Source organism: Hemitrygon akajei, chromosome 1, assembly GCF_048418815.1.
Source record: "Hemitrygon akajei chromosome 1, sHemAka1.3, whole genome shotgun sequence".
Lineage (NCBI taxonomy): Eukaryota > Metazoa > Chordata > Chondrichthyes > Myliobatiformes > Dasyatidae > Hemitrygon > Hemitrygon akajei.
Window position 1 is genome coordinate 86,713,481 of NC_133124.1, and position 21,512 is coordinate 86,734,992.

The 21,512-nt window shown below is 41.9% G+C and overlaps 1 protein-coding gene across 1 annotated transcript in view; it reads right to left on the minus strand.

The window, feature by feature from the left end:
* Nucleotides 1-228: 228 nt before the first annotated feature.
* Nucleotides 229-21,512, minus strand: part of twsg1a (twisted gastrulation BMP signaling modulator 1a) — a 44,023-nt gene continuing 22,739 nt past the window's right edge. The window contains exons 3-5 of the mRNA XM_073047352.1: nt 8,490-8,589; nt 3,290-3,556; nt 229-765 (exon numbers count right to left, since the gene is read on the minus strand). Of these exons, the coding sequence (XP_072903453.1) occupies nt 584-765; nt 3,290-3,556; nt 8,490-8,589 (549 nt within the window). The 3' untranslated portion in view covers nt 229-583. The remainder of the gene's footprint in view (nt 766-3,289; nt 3,557-8,489; nt 8,590-21,512) is intronic.

Below are 21,512 nucleotides of genomic sequence, written 5' to 3' on the forward strand. Positions count from 1 at the left end.
AGGGGACTGAAACGCCTACACTGGTTTCATACAAACCACTTAGTTTTTCCCAAAATTACTAAGAAAGCAACCTGGGTTGCCCAAGCCAACCGAATACTCAGTGCAATATGTATGTTTCCACCTGATCATTTCCGTCCTGATCTACAGGTAGATCTTTTGATTCATTTTTATTGTAGAAGTGCTACTTACATAAGTGAGAGAGAAAAGTAGAACTAACTCTTAAACACCTTCGTCACTCCTACAAGAATAGTTTATTCATAAAACTATGTAAGCAGGTGCAGGAGTACATCAATTAAAAAACAGAAGATACAATTGATTTATTCCATATATCCACATGTCAGTATGATTTTAAAGGAATGCTTTTTTTAAATTACACATCAGCAGTAAATTACACCATATAAAAAAAGCTGCAGTTTCAACTCTCACGTCACTTCGAAGTTCCAACTTCTGTAATACATTCTTAAGCATGAAGTGCAGAACTTTAACAAAAAAAATAGCAAAACTCTAAACTTCACATGAAAAGACAGTCAATATTGTTAGCTCTACAGCGATTACATGCTACCTTCACATTACAGTTCTGTCTTCAAAAGGTGCAGTTCATGCATTTGACCACTTTGTTGCCATAATCAATGCAGTCTGGGCCTATACATTCACAGCAGGCATTGTGAAACCATCTGTACTTCGAGGCACCCATGGACTCGCATGAATTTTTACACTGGTGGATTGACATGCAGTCATTGAAGTAGACCACGGTGCACTGAGGCTCTGCAAAATATATTTTTTTTAAAGTCAGTAAAATTTTAAAAACATTACTCTGACAAAACAACATCTAAAAGATGCTTCATACAAATGTTAGCACACAAAACTTGATACTGGGATAGAAATAGTCAAAGAGATGTGAAAAAACTTGCTCAAAAAGGTAGATTTTAAGATGCATTTAAAGGAGAAGTAGTTTTTGAGTAATAAGGAGAGAAATTAGACTGGGAATGTGCTGGAGATCCAGAACTAAAAAAGTAGAGATCTTAGATGTATAGGCTATAAGGTATTTCAGATAGGATCAGGCAAGGCTGTGGAGGAATCTGAAAGTGAGAATAATAATTGAAAAAAATAGGAAACATCAGCAAAAGAGATTTTAAAAAAAAGGTCGACAGATGCATGGTTAATAGAAATTGAGCAGCAGAAGTTCTGTCCAGCTCAAGCTTAGCAAGGATGTAGAGCGAGATGATGGTCAGTGGTATCACTAAAGTAATTAACAATATAAACAAGGGTTTTAGCAAATCAGACGAGGCAATGTAGTGGAACAAATTTCACATTATCCAAGTCATTGAAAATAAATCTCATTCTGAAACTTAGTGGTCTTAGCATGGGCGTGAGATCAGAAGCTGAACTCAGCGTCAGCCAGGACACCAGAATTCCACTGAGTTGCTGAGACACAGAATAGGGAACTGAAGACAAAGGCTTTAGATTTCCTAATGGTAGATGGAATTTAATCCTGATAATTGTGAAGTGATGCATTTTGGGGGGGGGGGGGTGTTTAAAAAGGGTGGGACATTCACAACCAATAGTAGGACTTTAGGAAGACCAATGAGACGTTGGTGTACAAATACAAAGATCCATAATGAAAGCAGCACAGACAGATAAAGCAGTGATGTAAAGCAGTGATGAAAAGCAGATGGGATGCTGTTCTTTCCCAGATCCCCTTCAATCTCTGTCCCCTTAGCATAAACCGATGCCTTCTCCATGGGAAAAAGCTTCTTATTGCACCTCTCATAATAGAGGTGATGCTTGCAGTGTGCAAAGCCACGTCACCTGCATCTGGCAAAAGGCGCAAGTTGGGGAAAAAGTTGAAATTATTTACTTTTTATTCTTTTAAATAAATTTCATCAGAGTGAATTTTTAATCCATAGCCACAATTTTCATAGTGAATATTGAAGTCTGTATGACAATAATGCAGGGGTCACCTGTACAAGGGATCAGCTACATTGAATGGGAAATTAAAGTAAGCATTGATTCCAAAAGCATTAATTTACTATTGTCTTACTAATCCAAAACTAATTTAAATGCTTGCAACATAATTGACCCGTCAGATTATCTTTTAAGAGGCAATGAACTCTGGAATTGGAATAGGTTTTATTGGTATAGTTTTATTGAGCATTGTAAACAAGCATTATAAATGTTTCACACAACACGTAGTGCTGAATGGAGGGGGCTGTGAGATGAAGGAAGAGTAGGTAGGGAGAGAGGGACTGGAAGCTGGAGAGCCTGTTAGTCCCTGATGGTGAAAAGGGAAGAGGTGAAAGACAGGTGTTGCAACTTCTATTACAGCATTTTCTGTAACTTTTTAATTAACTGCACTATACATATTAAAGTTTCCGTATTTAAGTTTGCCATTGTAAAATTCTTGCCAAACCATTATTCTCCAGCTCTAGCCTCCACCCGGCCGCCTCATCAAACAAACACCTTAAGCAAAGAGTCTCGGTCATACATTGTGACGAAGCCAAAGTGTGTCACACTTCAGAACAGGCTTTACAACCTTTGCTCCAATTGCATACGGCAAAGGAAGTATACAAACTGAAGTAATTCAACCACTCTTGTTTTACATCAACTGACAGGAAAGATTTTAATAGCAAAACGGCTAGCAGCTGGTACACATGCTCACGTTTACATCAAAGGTGCTGAATTTAAGAGGGTTGAGAGCTTCATGTTCCTAGGAATGGCCATCACTAATAACCTGTTCTGGTCCAATCACATTGGTGCCACAGCTAAGAAACCTCCGTCAGTGTTTTACTTTGTACTATCTCAAAGCACTATTGTAATGAATTGAGCTGTATGAACGATATGCAAGGCACGTTTTTTACTATACCCTGGTACATGTGACAGTAATAAACAAATTTACCAAAAATAGCTGGAAACACTCAGCCAGTCAGCCAGCATATGTCGAAGGAGAAACAGAGTTAACGTTTCTGGTTTGAGATCCTCCATCAGAACTGAGTGTGAGTACAATAGAGCCTTTAGTGGCAGAGAAGATGTGGCAAGGATGAGTAGAATAAAAGGAATATCTCTGACAGGTTAATATCAGATAAGCCAATGTAACAGTCATAGTCAGCTAGTGCTTCTTTGCGTGTTACTAATAGCAAAGCTATAGACCATGTCAGCAGGCCAGTCTTTGCGAATGAAAAGGAAGCTGTGCCAGAATCACAGGCGGACAAGCAGAAACAACCTGTTCTGACAAGACAAAAGGAAAGAGTTATCTAGCTCAACACAATCAAACAACAGATGGTATTGTTACCTTTCTCAGTCACGACTTCTACATGGGGGCTGTTTACAGGCAGTGATATATTCTGAAGTGGAGAAATGTCCAGGCTTTCCAAGAAGGAGACTAGGTTCTCGTGATAAGTGAGCTCTTCTGAGACAGGGAATGAGACGATGTTCCAATGCAGGTGAGTTTCACCTTCTGTCAGAGCACGGAAGAGAGACGGGATGGGTTCGTGTAGCTCCTCTACAGTACTCTTTGATGTGGGTGGTGTGTCACTGTAATTTCTAGGGTTGCACATTCCTAGGAATTAAAGAAAAATTAACATCACAGCATTAACCTATCAGATTTCACTAGAGGATGCTAGTTCAGTCTGCTGGGATCAGCCATCTCTTATTGCATTAGCTATTGTGTAACGTTAAGAGGAAACTTATCTTTACAAATCTTCAGGCAGAAAAGCAATGAATAAAGAAATCCAAAACTTCATTGAAAGAGTGATCAAAGGAACAAAGACAGGACCAGAGGAAAAAACATGAAACAGCAGAATTTACAAAGGCTCAAAACAAATAGTTCCTCAGAAGAACAAGAGTAAGTCACTTAAGTACTCAAGTTTATTCAGTCAGATTGTGACTGGTCTGTTATAGGACTCCTTAGTACCCTTGATCAATAAGAATAGCTTAAAAATTAACAATCAACAATCTGTATACAACTGTATAAGGAAGAGTATTCCAAACGTACCACCAGTGAACATGTGTTTCCTGATTTTACATTCTAATGTTAAGTGGAAATATGTATATTTTCATCTCTCCATATTCTATTGGTTTTAATATTATCCTAAAAACCACATTTTTAAATAATTATAATGATGAAAGGCCATCCAAGAGGGATGTAAAGCTATATCTTTCAAAGGTTGAAACCTGACTTATTGCACATTTTAATTATATTTTTAGGGCTTGGTTTTTCTCACTAGCTGCTATTTGTTATTCTGCATTTTTACCTCGTTCTATCTCAATGCACCGTGTAATGAACTGACTTATATGAACAGCATGAAAGACAAGTTTTTCATGGTTTGTCAGTAAATGTGACAATAATAAATGAAACCCAACACAATTAGGAGTTAGGTCCTTGTTAAGAAGAACTTGTGCACTTATTAAACCCTTCTGAATATACAAGTTAACACGTATAAATGCTTATACTGTAGTGAACATTCGACACACAGATAGAGTCTCTGAACAGCAAATGAGAAAAATAATTAAATTGCAAAAGACTAGGGCTAAGTAACCATTCCAAGGTCTTTGACAAAGCCCCTCTATTTACCCTCTCTTTTCTCTCGTTATCAAATCCCACTCACCTCTAATCATGAAAGACCACCAAATAGCTTAATTTAAGAGTTAAATTCCTTGCACATCAGATCACCAACTGTGCGTGATTTGTTACCTTCTGCTCAAACATTGCAGGAATCAGGATTTATAACTAACAAAGATACCTTAGTAATTTGAAAAGTAAGTGAAAATAGAATGCTTATTTGCAGATACAACACTGCCGAATTTTGCAAAGTAATCAAACTTTGCTCATTGTTGTGTCAGTTATTGGTCCTTAGGTAACAGTCTTTCCCAGAACTCCAAGTTGCCCTCCCCTCCCCCAGTAACGTAAGCACAACATCCTACACAGTTAGAAATGTAACCTTCCATGAAATACCTCACACCTTCAGAGACCCACTTCAATCCTGACCTCTGGTGCTGGTTGTGTGGAACTTGCACGTTCTCCTTGTGATGGGCAAAGACGTTGGCTTGGTAGGTGAATTGGACACTGTAAGATGCCCCTAGTGGAAGTGAATGGCAGAACCTGAGGAATGAGGGATGGAGGTTGGGGGGGGGGGGTGGGGGAGGTCAGGGATTTTACAGAAATATGGGGAGAATAAGCTCGGGTACTAGGGAGGCGGGGTCCAGGCCCCAGAGCATATTTTAACAACTGAACCCAATGTTTGGATGATTTATGTGCCAGGCCAGATTGAAAAGGTCGGGAAGACGGGGTCTGAGACTCACTGCTCCAAGAGGTTTATTGGGCTCTGTGTAAACTAAGTATCTGTGGGCAGAAGCTCTTTGTGGGCTTCAGTTTAGAATGCTATTTGCTTGGGTTTATTGTTTGCATGATTTGCTACTCCACACCCCCCCCCCCCCCAGCACACTGAGTGTGAGTGTTTGACAGTCTCTTTTTTAAAGTGGGTTCTTTTGGGATTCTTTGTTTTGTGGCTGCCTGCAAGAAGACGAATCTCAGGGCTGTATAATGTATACATACTTTGAACTTTGGAATTGGTATAAATAGGTGCTTGATAGTCAATGAGACATGGGACGGAGATATCTGTTCATGCTGCATCTCTCTATTACCATGAAAGAGGTTGTAAGGTCATAGAATGACACAAACCTTTCAGCCCACCACGTCAGTGTGGAACTAAACACCTGCCTTCCCCAGCACATAAAACACTGATCTTACTTCAAGGCACAGGGCAGCCAGCCCCAGTGTCCTGGACTTTCTCGAAGCAAGGCTGCAAAACTGGGACAATAATTTTCACGTGTGATTTGCAGCAGAGGCACAGCTCACAGAGCTGCTGCCACCGCTCGAGCATCTCAGCTTCAATCCTGGCATCTGGTGCAGCGTGTGTGCACACTCCATGCTCCCACAGATCGCCCCAGGTGCTCTGGTTTCCTCTCACATCAAAGGTTGGGAGGTGAACAAGGACATGGTAAATTGCCCCTGGCTGTGTAGGTTAGAGGTAGAATCTGCAGAGTTGATGAGAGTATGGGGAGAACAGTACACAGAGAAAACTGGAGAGCAACTGGTCTGTAAGCTAGAGACTGAACTGGATGAAAAGGCCTCTTTGGAGTACATTGAAATACAAGTGGTTAAGGCGTTGGTCTAGTGACCTGAAGGTCGCTAGTTCGAGCCTCAGCTAAGGCAGCGTGTGTCCTTGAGCAAGGCACTTAAACACACATTGCTTTGCGACGACACTGGTGCCAAGCTGTATCGGCCCTTGCCCTTCCCTTGGACAACATCGGTGGTGTGGAAAGGGGAGACTTCAAGCATGGGCACCTGCCGGTCTCCCATACAACCCTGCCCAGGCCTGAGCCCTGGAAACTTTCCAAGGCGCAAATCCATGGTCTCTCGAGACTAACGGATGCCTATTATCCTTTAGAATACTTTAAAAGGTGCAAAATAAAACACTGGATGCCCTGAACTAACAAAAGTTGTTATATAAATACATGTCCTTCTTTCTTTTACCTGTAAATGCACCAGAACGTTCCTTTCCAAATGCAGTAGATTTGGAATACATGAATACATAAATACATGAATTGGTTCTCAGTTAATTGGGGCAGCCATTTATTTGGGACACTATGCTGCTTAGTTGGAGCAAGAGACCGTTGCCAATTTCCAACTAGTGTTAGTTGTGTGGTCGCTAGACACTACACTGTGCTTAGAGTGGAGTTTTAAAATAGTGTCACTGCATATGTTTGTGTTCAAAAAGCAGTGATTTTTGGCACGGATAGTTGGTGAGAAACAGTAAGAAAACTGGGAACGGTTTTGCTCACTGCGGTATCAAGCATTCAGAATTGAAACAATTCCACTACTTCAACAAGTTAGAAATTACAAAGAGTTAAAGATATCACGAATGTTACAATGAAAATGAAGATTTGGAGGATGTAGTTGTCTAAAGTAGCGTATGAAGGCAGTCCGTTACCTGCACGAGGTGTCCGCGCTGATTTTAGTTCATTTACAGTCAATTATAAGAATACAGCAGATGAATTCCTCTGTTGATAAGAATTAGGAACTAATACACAGTTTTACAGTACTGTATAGGTCTTGGTAGTGTTCTAATTTGTTCCGTATTTCATTTAAATACATGAATTGGTTCTCAGTTAAATGATAACTTGTCTTTTTTATCCCTGAAACTTCGACAGAGAAGCAGTTTCAGCGACAGGTTACTATCGATGCAATGCTCCTCAGACAGGATGAAGAGGTCAATACTCCCCAATGCCATTAGGCTTTACAATTCAACCGCCAGGACTTAAGAACTTTTTAAAAGCTATTATTAATGCTTTTTGAGATAGTGATTTAGATGCATATCATATTTTTTACTGAGTTAAGTATTGTATGTAATTAGTTTTGCTACAACAAGTGTATGGGACATTGGAAAAAAAGTTGAATTTCCCCATGGGGATGAATAAAGTATCTATCTATCTATCTATCTATCTAATTGGAGAGCCACTTAATTGGGCCAAAATGTACTGGTCCCAACGTGTCCCAATTAACCAGAATCCACTGTGTAGAATTATGTAATATTTGGAGGTGTTACCCAAGTACTAACTTTTGCAATATCATGCACATTTTAAAATTCAATTTTTGGTGTAATATATAATCTATATGTAACACCCTGGGAAAGGTTTCACAGCTGATGTCATGGTCTTTCTGTAGAAGCAGTGTTTGGGTTGTGGTTAGTGATGATGGGTGCTTTGGAATGTGAGCTGTCCAATGGAGAGAGCGTGTTTTCGTGCTGTGTGCCTGACACTGAGGTGACCTGGGTCTTCTGTTCGGCAGGCGATGGAGAGAGAAGACGCTGGAGAGGAGCGATCATAGGAGTGGACTTGAAGTGGGGCCGGGATTTGACGAAGCCCAGGGAATCGATGGAGGATCAGCGAAAGAGAAACCGTGAGCTCCAACTTCTGCACATTAGACTGTTGCATTAAAATAGGCCCTTTTCTTTTTGTTTTACTTTTCTAACCCTTTAGTCAAATTAAGAACTATAAAGCTAAATTGTTTAATTGTATGCAGCGTACTGTCTGTTATTTTGTGGTACTGATTTGTAACAGGGTAACGAATCACGCAGCATCCACACAAACAGGGTTTGGGCATTTTGCACCTCAATCTCACACATTTGGCAAGCCAGAGATTGTCTTCCCTACATTTACACAATTGACCGAACCAGAGTTGCCAAATTCATAAGATTAACGGTAGAACGTCACTAAAGCATCACCTTGAACAAACTAAGTTAACAGATAGTACAGCGAAATTTTAAACTCTAAATCCAATATGGGGAATGCCAAACTAAACTTAAACAAGCTGCAATTATTTCAATAACACAACCCAGATAATAGTACATTGTATGTTTCTTATTCTTTACAATTCCAATTTTAACAATCAGCATCACAGAGATTAAACTAACAAATGTCTGATGACTCACCCACACAGTCGCAGCACTCATCCCACAGAGTGCCCAAGCAGAGCATACATTCCTTGCAGCACGAACAGTTTCCATCTACAGGACGGCACTGACACAGTTCCTGCAGTAAAAATGTATGCAAGAGAACAGACAAGCAAATAAAGAACATATAAGAACATCAGCACACAGCATCGAGAAAGATCTCAGTGCCACTTTAGACATAGAGATAACTGGAGATGGAAAGGACTGTAGATGTTTGAATCTGAACAAGAAGAAACAAACTGCTGGAGGAATTTAGCAGGTCAGGCAGCATCTACAGAGGGAAATGAGCAGTCAATGTTTTGGGTCGAGTCCCTTCATCGGGACTCCAGACACTGACTGTCTATTTCCATCCACGAATGTTGCCTAAACCACTAAGTTCCTCCAGCAACTTGTTTTTGGAGGAGATAACTGGTATTGTGGAACACTGACAAAAATAGAGGCCTTTGCTGTAATTACCATACAAAACAAAAACTTGTGATTCTGTTGTTCACTGTAATGGAGGAGTCCATTTGTCCCATCAGGTAGATGCCAGCCTCCACCAAAACAAACCCATCAGTTCATCCTCTGCTTTTGCTGAAGCTCAGAGACTTATTTCAGAATCAGAATCAGGTTTATTATCACTGGCATGTGACGTGAAATTTGTTAACTTAGCAGCAGCAGTTCAATGCGATACATAATCTAGCAAAGAAATATAATAATAATAAAAAAACCAAAATAAAACATAATAATAAACAAGTAAATCAATTACATATATTGAATAAACTTCTAAAAATGGCAAAAACAGAAATACTGTATATTAAAAAGTGAGGCAATGTCCAAAGATTCAATGTCCATTTAGGAATTGGATGGCAGAGGGGAAGAAGCTGTTCCTGAATCGCTGAGTGTGTGCCTTCAGGCTTCTGTATCTCCTACCTGATGGTAACAGTGAGAAAAGGGCATGCCCTGGGTGCTGGAGGTCCTTAATAATGGACACTGCCTTTCTGAGACACCGCTCCCTAAAGTTGTCCTGGGTACTTTGTAGGTTAGTGCCCAAGATGGAGCTGACTAGATTTACAACCTTCTGCAGCTTCTTTCGGTCCGGTACTGTAGCCCCTCCATACCAGTCAGTGATGCAGCCTGTCAAAATGCTCTCCGCGGTACAACTATATAAGTTTTTGAGTGTATTTGTTTTCCCTCCCCTTTGCTTGTTTTGCCCCCTCACTGAGGAAGCATTTAAATTGGCATCTGTGGCAGGTCAGTAGAAGCCAATTCACACTTGGAATACTGGTTACAGCTTTGGTCATCCAATTATAAGAAAGATATCATTAAACTGGGAAGAGTGCAAAGATGATTTTCCAAGGCTGCTGCCAAGACTTGAGAGCCTGCATTATATAGAGAAGTTGAGCAGGCTAGGACTCTACTTGGAACACGGGACACTGAAGGGTGTATAAAATGAGATGTATAAAATCACCCAGGGCCTAGCTAGGGTGACACAGTCTTTTTCCCCAGCGAAGGGGAATGAAAGATTGAGGACATAGGTTTATGGCGAAATTTGAAAAAATCTCAAAAGGGAGCTGAGGGGCAATTATTAACGCAAAGGTTGGTGCATATATAACTTGCAGAAGAAGTGGCTGAGGCAGATACAAGAACATTTAAGACATTTGGATACAACATGGATAGGAGGGGTTTGGAAGGACATGGGCCAAATGTGGGCAAATGGGACTAGCTGGATGGCCACCATGGTGAGCGTGGATTAGTTGGGCAAAAGAGCCTGTTCATGTGCTGGCTGTACTACTCTACGACTCTGGTGTGTGGCAGGGAGCCAGAGCACCCTGGTGGGACCCAACGCAGCCAGTGTCCTGACGTACAAACTCCACACAGGTGGCAGAGGTCAGGATTGAATCTGGATTTCTGGAGCTACCAGGCAGCAGCACTAACCGCTGTACCACAAACATGGGTGTGACCTACTATTTGTGACTCCTAAAAGATTTTCAGATGCTGAACTCAGTGTAGCATTCAGTGTGAAAGCAAAAATTTAGGCTAATTATCCAGCATCAATATTATAAGCTCAGCACTAGCTCTGAGGAGGTGGAAAGGATATCATGCAAACACGAGGAAATCTGCAGATGCTGGAAATTCAAGCAACACACACAAAATGCTGGTGGAACACAGCAGGACAGGCAGCATCTATAGGAAGAAGCACTGTCGACGTTTCAGCCCGAAGCGTTGACAGTGCTTCTTCCTATAGATGCTGGAAAGGAGATTATGTTGATTTGAATGACAGAGAGCAGGTATGCATATATCAAGTATTTGGTAATTTAGGACTATTAAGGAAAGTTTATTATTTCCAAGAAGATAAAACAAAACAGCTTGCAATTTTGATTTTAGAATATATTATTTTTAAGAAAAGAACACAAATTTTCTTTAAGGCATCTTGGAAGACTTTGAATGGCTTGGAACACATAAAACCTGGCTAAGCCTAGTAGGGTGAGAGTTATCTGACAACGTTTTCTTCTTTTGTGGCTCCTTTTATATGATTTGACCCTCAACCTACTCGTCCTCATTAATGAGGATCCTGCGCATCTATTCCACACTGTCTTAAAGAGCTTCACCCCCTTTTTTGAAAGTTTTGAGAACAGAATGAAATGAAGCCAAAGGGATTCTGCTGGAAATCTCGAGCAAAACACAGCTGGTCCAGCCACTTCTACGGAGAGAAGTAAAGAGTCAATGGCTCAGTACGAGATCTTTCATTGGGATTCACGAGTTCTGATGAAGGGCCTCAATGCGAAATATCGATTTTCATGGACATGTCGTGGCACAGAGGATATGATAGTGAAACCATCCAGGTCTTGGTGGGCCAGCTTAAAGTATCCAAAGTAATACATTTGGGTTTAACCTTCCTACCCTACATGGGGTGTTTTCACCCCATTCTAAAATGCTGAACAAGCAATTGTAAAGAGGCTTAAGAAGGTGTTTATCGGCAGCATGGTGGACAAAAACGAACAAGGTAGGTCAGGGGTGCCCAGGGGTGCAGTATGCCATGACGGGAGGTGCAAAAGTATTCAGTTTACTGAGGAGGTTCGTGACGTCAGGAATAAAGTCGCCCGTCACCCGTAGCAGTTGTCTGTACATCAACTCAGCTGCAGAGGACTGCAAGTTCTCTTTTGGAGCTGTTCTGAGCATCCGGAGGACCTATGGGGGACAACTGTGCCAACACTTGTTCGTCAGGATGGCCTCAGAGCAGCCCATTCGACCGTGTGTGATACGTCATGGTGTGATGCAGTTTAACATAGAAACATGGAATCTACAGCACATTACAGGCCCTTTGGCCCACAATGCTGTGCTGACCACGTAACCTACTCTAGAAGCTGCCTGGAATTTCCCTATCACATAGCCTTCTATTTTTGTAAGCTGCATGTACTTATTTAAGAGTCTCTTAAAATACCCTAATGTACCTGCCTCTACCACTGTTGCTGGCAGTGCATTCCATGCACCCACCACTCTCTGTGTGAAAAAACATACTCTGACACTGACGTTTTGGGCCATTGTGGCCCAGAGGTCCAACGTGAATTGCGGACCGTGGTCGGAAGAAGTATCAGATGACGTGCTGAGCCAAGCAATCTGGGTATTGATCAACGCCCACAGCCGTGGTCAATGCCAGAGGACAACCTCTGGCCAACTGGTGGCACGGTCCACAATGGTAAGGAAATGCCTGAAATTGCAGGAGGGGTGGGGTGGAAACAGGACGAACTAGGTCCACGTTGATGTGGTCAGAACATTGCTCAGGTGCCCAAAGGTTTCACCCGCTGACACACAAAACAGGCTGCACTCCAGTCTCACAAGTCTTTCCTAAGGCCGTGCCACACAAACTTAAAAGTAACCGGTTTCTATGAAGCCTTCCCACCTGGATGCAATGGAGTGAATGGAGTTTGCCTTCATTTTGCAGACACAATCGGGCAAAGGCTACTGCTCGAGACATTGCACGGGAGAGAAACTCCTGCATCCCCCATCAGCACGTGAGTGCTGTCCTGTAAGTCTGGACCTCAGGGTCAGTGGCTTGGTTGGCTGCTATGCCGGCACCGTCAATATCGGTGTGTATGGCACTGATGGGATGGCGGGCCGTGAGAGGCCACCAGTATTATTTTTCCCTTCAACAAGCTGTATGTCAGTCATGAATTCTGAAATGTAGGCCAGGTGACATTGCTGCAAGGGTCTGAGACTTTGGCCACTGTGTGCACGAGGGGTTTGTGGTCGAAGAACGCTTTGAAATCCCGAAACTCCCGTAGAAATGAAAATGGCAGATAGCCAGATAAAGATCGAGAAGCTCGCGGTGAAACATGCTGTACTTCCTCCTGGGGGGGTGGTCTGATGGCTGAAGAAGACACACCTCCAACCAGCTGTTCATGCTCAGCACCCACAGCATAGTCTATGGGGTCAGTAGTGATGGCTATAGGTGCACTAAGGAGTGAGTGCGCCAGTAGGGTCACGTTCAAATGAGCTTATCGGGTGTCTTCAAATGCACTGGTCATGTCCACTGACCACTCAAGCATGCGATAAAGGGCACTGCATTTAAGGGCACTATACAAGGGGAGCATGAGTTCAGCAGCTCACATAATGAAACAGTGATAGAAATTCACCATACCTAAAAAATCTCGCAGTGGCTGAGAGAGTCAATAGTAGCCAATCTGAACTGGGATACAGTGGGGTTAATAATCAGTCCATGTTGGCTTAAGCGCTTGAAGAGTGTTCAGACATGTGGTAAGTGTTTGGTTTTGGATGCGCTGGTGACAAGTATATCTTCCAAGTAAACAAAAAGAAAATCTATGTCTTTTAACAGAGTTCATTAATCGCTGGAAAGTCTGTGCTGCATTTTTTAGCCCAAACAGCATGTGCACAAACTCAAATAAGCCCAATGGGGTTATAACAGGAGTTTTGGGAACGTCCTCAGCGCACAGAGGCGCCTGATGGTAGTTCCTGACTAAATCCATTTTAGAAAAAGATATCTTTCTGGCTAAATGTGCCAAGAAGTCTGGTATATGTGGTAACCACTGCATGAATAGTAAACACCATGGACCATGGACTCAGGGATCATGTGGATGGGTAAAGCCCAAGGACTATTCAACCTGTGTACAATGCCAAGCATTTCCACGTTAGCAAACTCAGCTTCTGAGTCCAGCCTACGTGCACGGGTATGGACCGGCGAGCCAGCTGTGGAAGAGTGGAACATGGCTCGACCCCATGCTTTGTGAAATGTGGGCTTGCTGAGGTTTTGCCCAGCAGGCAACTGAATTCCCATGCTACAGAGTCATTGTGGGGAACTTAAATGGGGTACAGGACACAGTCCTTTGCCTCCACAAGCTGGCAGTTCTTAAGATCTACTGATGATCCTTTGGTGCACAGGAAATCTGCATCAAGCAGAGACCTAGCAACTTAAGCAAAGGCAAAGTCTGACATGTGGTGTCGTCCACTCAAGCAGAGTGTAACTCATCGTGTCCCATAAGCTCGGATCCCTTCTGCTGTTAGTGGCCTCCAGTGAGGATCTGCCACTCTCGGCATTATAATCAATGGGAGATGTTGGCAGTACACTCAGGCGCCTGTGCATCACAGGAAGCGTCACCCTGAAAGGGTGCCTGTAATGAAAAATAGATGATCCTGGCAGCTGGAATCCATGGTGTTCTCTGACCTACGAAGTCCTGATGTACTGGCACTGTTGAAGCTGCATAACGGTCAGCACTTCTTGGTGTTCATGCTGAAGTGTGCGTGATAAAACCATAAACCCAGCATTACCCAGTTTAGAGCTGCAGGTGTAAGTACGCTGGAGGCTTTTCTAATGGGGCTTACTGAGACAGGGAGAGGAGGAGAAACAGAGTACCTCTGCTCGGCTGAGTGTAGACTATCGACTATTTTAGCAAGCTTCATCGGTGTACTAGCGAAGGCTGAGCAAACTTGATGGATGGTGATTGCCCAGGAGAGATAGTATGTGGTCTGTTAGTTCTGAAGGCCTAGTGTCCCCAAGGCCAAGCAAGGAGAGCAACTGTTGGACACACTCAGGCTCTGACAGCCTAAATGTCTGTAATAGGTGAGTTTTCAGAGTGACTTATTTAGCATGTGCTAGTAGACACATCACTTTGGCTGCAGTGGAACTACTTAACGATGTTACGACATAGTGAAATTTGGTATTGACCATGGTGATTTCTTGCAGCACAAATTGGGCTTCTGTCTGTGCAAACCACATGGTTATATGCTGCTCTCAAAATTCCAGCAATTTCAAAGTGACTACGTTGGTTGACATGTCATTGAGCAATTCTGGAAAAGTCAGTGAGCATGAGGGTCACCAATGTAGGATTTTGTGAATAGAACATGCGAGAGTTGTTTATGTGCTTAACAGACGCTGCAGCTCTTTACTTCCATTAGGAACAAAACCAAAAGTAGTCGCCTTACACTAACATCATTATGTCAGACTGTCTCTTAAAGAGAACACAAAAACTCAATGACAGTGTTTGTGAATTATGTAGAACAGTTTCTACTATGAACAATATGTGTCATCTGTCACCCATTACATTATCCTACTCTATCCTACATTTCCAGCTCTAAACCCATATGTCTCCATTCCTCTACTATCTAATAATGTATGAACCTCAGTTTCAAATTAAATCCTTTTCTGAGCCTTTGCCATTCTTCAGACTCATTACCCCAAGTGAGCACATTTCTCATTTCAGCCTGAGGCCTGATGCATTGGTTGTTTGTCAGTCTTTGTTTATGTATAATTTTTCATAAAGAATCCTATTGCTCTTCACTTTTTCTCTAACTGCCTGCATGCAAGAAAATAAATCTTACGGTAGTATAGAGTAAAACATACATACTTTGATAATAAATTTACTTTGAACTTTGTGGTATAGAGTTTTCCCCTTTCTTTTTGTTTGTTTGATAGTGAAAACTAATTAGTGAAATAAGTGAATATGCAAGTCACTCCAAAAGAAATCAACTCTAAATTGGCTGATCATTGCCCTTTCATGTATTCTAAACCAACAACAGGGTAGAGAACAGTTAAACAGTTTTAAGCATAATTGCCAAATTCAGAATTAGAGAAAAGCAAAATAATGTTGCCACGCAGGACCGCTAGGCTTGAACAGCAGTTTATACGCAGACGTCAAGAGACTCACTTCATTTATTGCCCAAAATGTATTATATCCATAACCAAAAACCCTGCAAATTTCAGCTATTATATTTGTAAGTGCGAATGACTATTTGGGGAAGGACAGTCATCACTTGCAAACCTCTGGTTGTAGAGCTGGTTGAGAGCTTTTAGAGAAAGACTCTAAAATGGACTCTCCCAGCTCCAATAACTGAAAACAGAACTTTACAATACATTCCAGATTTTGCCAAGAGTATTGGTTTTAATTAACCTCTCACTCCCCAAGGATCTTAACATATCCCTACGTTTCTAAGGCAACTAGGTCAGATTTACAGTGGAGGGGGTTAAAGAATTGTTAAAAGAATAAAGGATAAAATGACAAGCTACATTTCCTGGAGAAAGTGCTCAAGTAGTCCTTAAACAGATGTGTGCTGGCATGTATAGATACAACAAGCTTTTTGTTTTAATTACATCGCTGCACGGATAGTCAAGTTAGCTGGAGTTGTACCTCGGCCTCATGAAACAGCAGGATAAGTCAATCGAGCTGCTGTTCAATGCAGTAATATTTATAGGGGTGGTGGGATACAAAATAATGTGAAGAGTATTTACTACAGGAGGCCGACAGCTCAATGTAATTTGCACCCATATTCAGTGAAGACACCTCAGCTGAAAATCTAGACTGCCATCCTAGTGCCATTCTGAAAATGGTGGTGCATTTTGGTGGTGTCACCTACTGGGTGAAACATTAAACCAAGGCCACTTCTCCCAGATGGATGCAAAAGATCCCATTACACTATTCAAAAAACTGAGGAATACTCATCACAATTTGTCCCTCTGTTAAAGTAATCTCTGATTATCACATTGCTGTTCGTTGAAGCTTACTGTCAAACTGGCTATTCCACTCCCTACGTTACAACTGTGTCTGCAAATTCTTTGGAATACTCCAAGTTGCAGGCTATTTGCCTGATGAAATGCTTTCAGGAAAAAAACATTGATAGTGTTTTAATTCATTCAACGGCTTTGGGAGAAGGAAACATGCCTGTAGTTATGTCCTTTAACTTTGCTGCCTGATTCAACTTTAGTGCATTAATGAAGTTTTTCTGCATATGAGCTTCAACTTCCAAATATAACAGAGAAGCCATCACATGTTTCACACTCCACTAACTTAATTAAAAGGTCAAACTGGGCAGGATGTACAGTGCCAGGTATGGCAAACCCTACCACAGAAACTCCACATCCAAGATTCAAGATTACCATTGCACCATCTGTCCCAGAAACAGAACCTGCACGAAGCATTTGTATGTAACTAAAATTTATAGCGAAAAGCCTAAAGGCAATTAGTACCTGACTGTTTTTAATTGCAGATTTAGAACTTAAACCATGCACTTTAAGTTGCATTTCAGCTATTTTCCACATTTATTGTCAGCAATCAAAGTTCTGAAACCATCTTCTTAAATTTATTGCAGTCTTTAATACTTGCATGTTAAACCATATTAACATTCAACCCATTTTAATCCTCAATTCCAGCAAAACTAATTACTTCCCATTTTGTCTTTGTGCCTCTTCACCCAGCACTGTTAATAAGTATTTGGCTGTCAAACTCTTCCTACCTCCTACCCACAATATAGCCAATAAGTCACACTTATTTAGTGCAGTTTTTTGGCATCCCCCTGCCTGATTAGAACACATTCAACATTAGAGGACTCAAGCCTGCAACTTTCCAAGTCTGCACCAATCTCAGAGGGAAATCTCTTAAATATGGATGAATTTTGCATCAAACAGTGTATTGCAGAGGACATTAGAAATGAGCACCAGGAAGTTCAAAATCTTAGTCAATATTGTCCAATTCCCCTGACAACAATAGAACTTGCTCAGTCCATTTTCTCAAGTTACATCACAAATAAAGCAAATACTTATGTGCAATTCAATTTTAAAAGGTGTTTTCAGAATATAGTCTCTCTTTACTTGATGACCATCAAAACAACCAAAAATATACAAGACACTCAGACTGCCAAAGCCCAGAGAGTTACATTATCTGTATTCGTTGACAGCAACTTCCTTCCTTGCCACCTCCAACTCGAAAAATTAAATGGTGCTGGTTTAACTTCTGAAGGCCACAATGTGAGAAAGAAAATATTGGTAGCAGAGGTCAGACAGAATCTGCATGAAAAGATTTAGAAATGTGTTGGATAAAAGACCTTTTTTCAAAGAGAATCCAGCTTCTCTTTGACTCAGTGAAGGGGAGGAGATAATCCAATGACATCCTATATTTTAGCCAGCGTGAGCTGCTTTCTTGATCTACTACAGTCCATGTTGTAAGAATACTCCTAAAGGGTGGGCAGGGTTTTCTGAGATTTTCACCAGTGGTTATGAAGGAACAATAACATTTCCCAGCCAGGATAGTGTGTAATGTCCTGTGCACTTTGAGCTAATGATGTTGTTCTTAGGCATCTATTGTCTGCAACATTCCAGATGGTTCAGGATACAATTTTCAGAGTTAGCATCCTGCAGCCATGGCGAATTTGTGGTAGAGAAACTGAATGTCTGGCATAATGAACGGTGTCACCCAACGTGCATCTTTATCCAGCTCTGGTATTCCATTCACTTCATGCCTACTATAGGTTTGTAAGTTATATACTTCCCCCCTCTCCTTGCTCTCCAGCAATCTCCTGAAGTTCACAATCAATTCCTTGGTCTTACTGACTTTGAGTGTAAGCTTCGTGTTCTGACACTTCACTGTGTCTTGTACCAGTAAGGGTAGGAATAGGATGATTTAGCAGATAAATGAGTGACTGAGGATTTGGTGCAGGGGGCAATGTTTCAGATTTCTGGATCACTGGGATCTCTTCTAGGGAAGTTATGCCCTGTATAAAAAGAACGGGTTACACCTGAAACTGAGGGGACAAATATCCTTTTGGGCAGATTGGGTAAAGCTGTTGAAGAAGGAACCGAGTGATAGGGCTGAGGATGGGGCCATTGGTATACAAGTAGATGTGGTGCGTAGTGAGAGTATGATGAGGGATAGGAAGATGACAGGGCAAAATTGCAGTCAGTGGAATGAGTTGAACATGGGTAACAAAATTGAAAAGGGTGATGAATACAGGACTGACAGTGTTTAGTTGAATGCACGCAGAATATGGAATAAGGTAGATTATTTTGAGTACAGTTAGAGATTGGCAGGTAAGACATTGTGGGCACCGGAGTCGTCTCTGAAAGAAGATCATAGTTGGGAGCTTAACATCCAAGGATACACACTGAATTGAAAAGACAGAGAGATAGGCAAAGGGAGTGAGTGGCTCTGTTGGTAAAAAATGAAACCAAATCTTTACAAAGAGGTGACATAGGATCGAAAGATGTAGAATCCTTGTAGACTGAGCTGAAAAACTGCAAAGATAAAAAGACCCTGATGGAAGTTATATACAGGCCTCCAAACAGTAGGCAGGATGTGGAATACAAATTACAAAGGGGGGGTAAAAAAGGCATGTTGCGATAGTCATGGAGGATTTCAAAAGGCAGACAGACTGGGAAAATCAGGTTGACGCTGGATTCCAAGAGAGGGAATTTGTAGAATGCCTACAAGATGGCTTTCTAGAGCAGCTTGTGATTAAGCCTACTAAGGGAAATGCAATTCTGAACTGGGTGTTGTGTAATGAATCAGATTTGATAGCAAGCTTTAGGTAAAGGAACCCTTGGAGGCAGTGAACATAATATGATAGAAATCACCTTGCCATTTGAGAGGGAGAAGATAAAGTCCGAAGTATCAGTGGAGTAAGGGGAATTATAGAGACATCAGAGAGAAGCTGGCCAAAGTTGATTGGAAAGGAACTCTATCAGGGATGACGGCAGAACAGATTAAGAAGTTTTCTAAAGGGAGGATGAGGCAACTGTGGCTGAAAAAGCAAAGTCAAAGACAGCATAAAAACAAAGGAGTGTGCATACAGTATATAAAAAATGGAGAATGGGTTTGAGAGGGATAATAAATCAGCCGTGATGGAATGGCAGAGCAGACTCGATGTGCTGAGTGGCCCAATTCTGTACCTACTGTATGTCTTATGGTCATCTCTCTCATTGCAGTATGCCTCCTCGTCATCATCTGAGATTCTACCAACAGTTGTGCCATTGGCAAACATTATAGATGATGTTTCAAGGGTGCCTTGGCGCACAATCACAAGTGTAGAGACAAGAGCAATGTGCTTAAGCTGGCACATTGAGGTGTGCCAGTGCTAACTGCCATCCAGGAAGTGTTCTTAATGATCTGCACTGACTGTGTTTTCCTGATGAGGAAGTTAAGGATCCATTTGCAGAGGGAGGTACAGCAGCCTAGGATTGCAAGCTTATTGATCAGTACTGAGGAGATGATGATATTGAAAGCTAAGCTGAAATCAATAAACAGCAGACCGATACAGGTATTGCTGTTGTCCAGGAGGTCCAAGGCTGAATGGAGAACCAATTTGATTGTATCCACCAGAGACCTGTAGTGGCAATAGGTAAATCAGGCAGGAGTTGATTCCAGCCATGACCTAAACCATATCAGATCGATTGCAAGAATGTGGCATGTGTGCATGCAGCCAATTCACCTTGTGGTGACTGACTGGACCTCCTACATGTGGGGGAGACACTTACTTTTTGGGCGGACTTTCAACTGCACATATTTGTTTGTCTTGGGAGGATCCCGTTTGTCAGTACCCCACTGTAAATTGTCGAAAGTGTACCATGGCTAACAAGTTTAAAAACATTTAATGAGGCATTGATCATGTGGATACCCAGAGGCTTTTTCCCAGGGCTGAAATGGCTAACACGAGGGCATAGTTTTAAGGTGCTTGGAAGTAGGTACGGGGGGGATGTCAGAGTTAAGTTTTTCACACAGAGAGTGGTGGGTGTGTGGAATGCACTGCCAGCGAAGGTAGTAGAGGCGGATACAATAGGATCTTTTAAGAGACTCTGAGATAGGTACATGGAGCTTAAAATAGAGGGCTATGTGGTAGAGAAATTCTAGGCAGCTTCTACAGTGGGTTACATGGTCAGCACAACATTGTGGGCTGAAGGGCCTGTAGTGTGCTGTAGATTTCTAAATTCTAATGCTTTGTTGTCATTCTTGTTCAGTGCTTACATTACTATGACCAACCTCTCAAAGCACTTCATCATATTAGATGTGAGTGCTACCGGGCAATAGTCATTGAGGCAGCTCACCCTGCTCTTCTTGGGCACCATTTTGGGAGTGTCCATCACCATCATGAAGGGTCAAAGTAGAAATTCAACTAGTCAACATTCCGTATGTCTTTGTGATCAATTCCGGTGGATATCCAAAACTTCATATGATCTCCCTTCCCATCTCTGATCACCTTCTTTGGGTCTAGAACACTTCTCTGGACTGAATTCCATTTGCCTGTTTACTCAATTCATCAATATCCCTTTGCAAATTTCCATCCTCCCCTCACTCTGTCATTTGCCTTACTGCCATCAACAAATTAGATACAAAGTCATCTTTTGGTAAGTAGTGATAAACTGAGGTGTCAAGAAAGTCCCTGGGTGACATGTCATGACCACCCAACTGGGTCCAAAAATACTACCCTATCCTCACTATTTCTATCTTGTATCGCTTCACTCCATGGTGATCAGACCATAAGACACAGGAGCAGAATTAGGCCATCAAGCCCATCGAGTCTGCTCCGCAATTCAATCATGGCTGATCCTTTTTTTAAAATCTCCTCAACCCCAGTTCCCGACCTTCTCCCCGTAACCTTTGATGCCATATCCAATCAAGAACCTATCAATCTCTGCCTTAAATACACCCAACGACCTGGCCTCCACAGCTGCATGTGGCAGCAAATTCCACAAATACATCACTGAATTTTTTCCGCATCTCTTTTTTTCCGTATCCTGTGGCT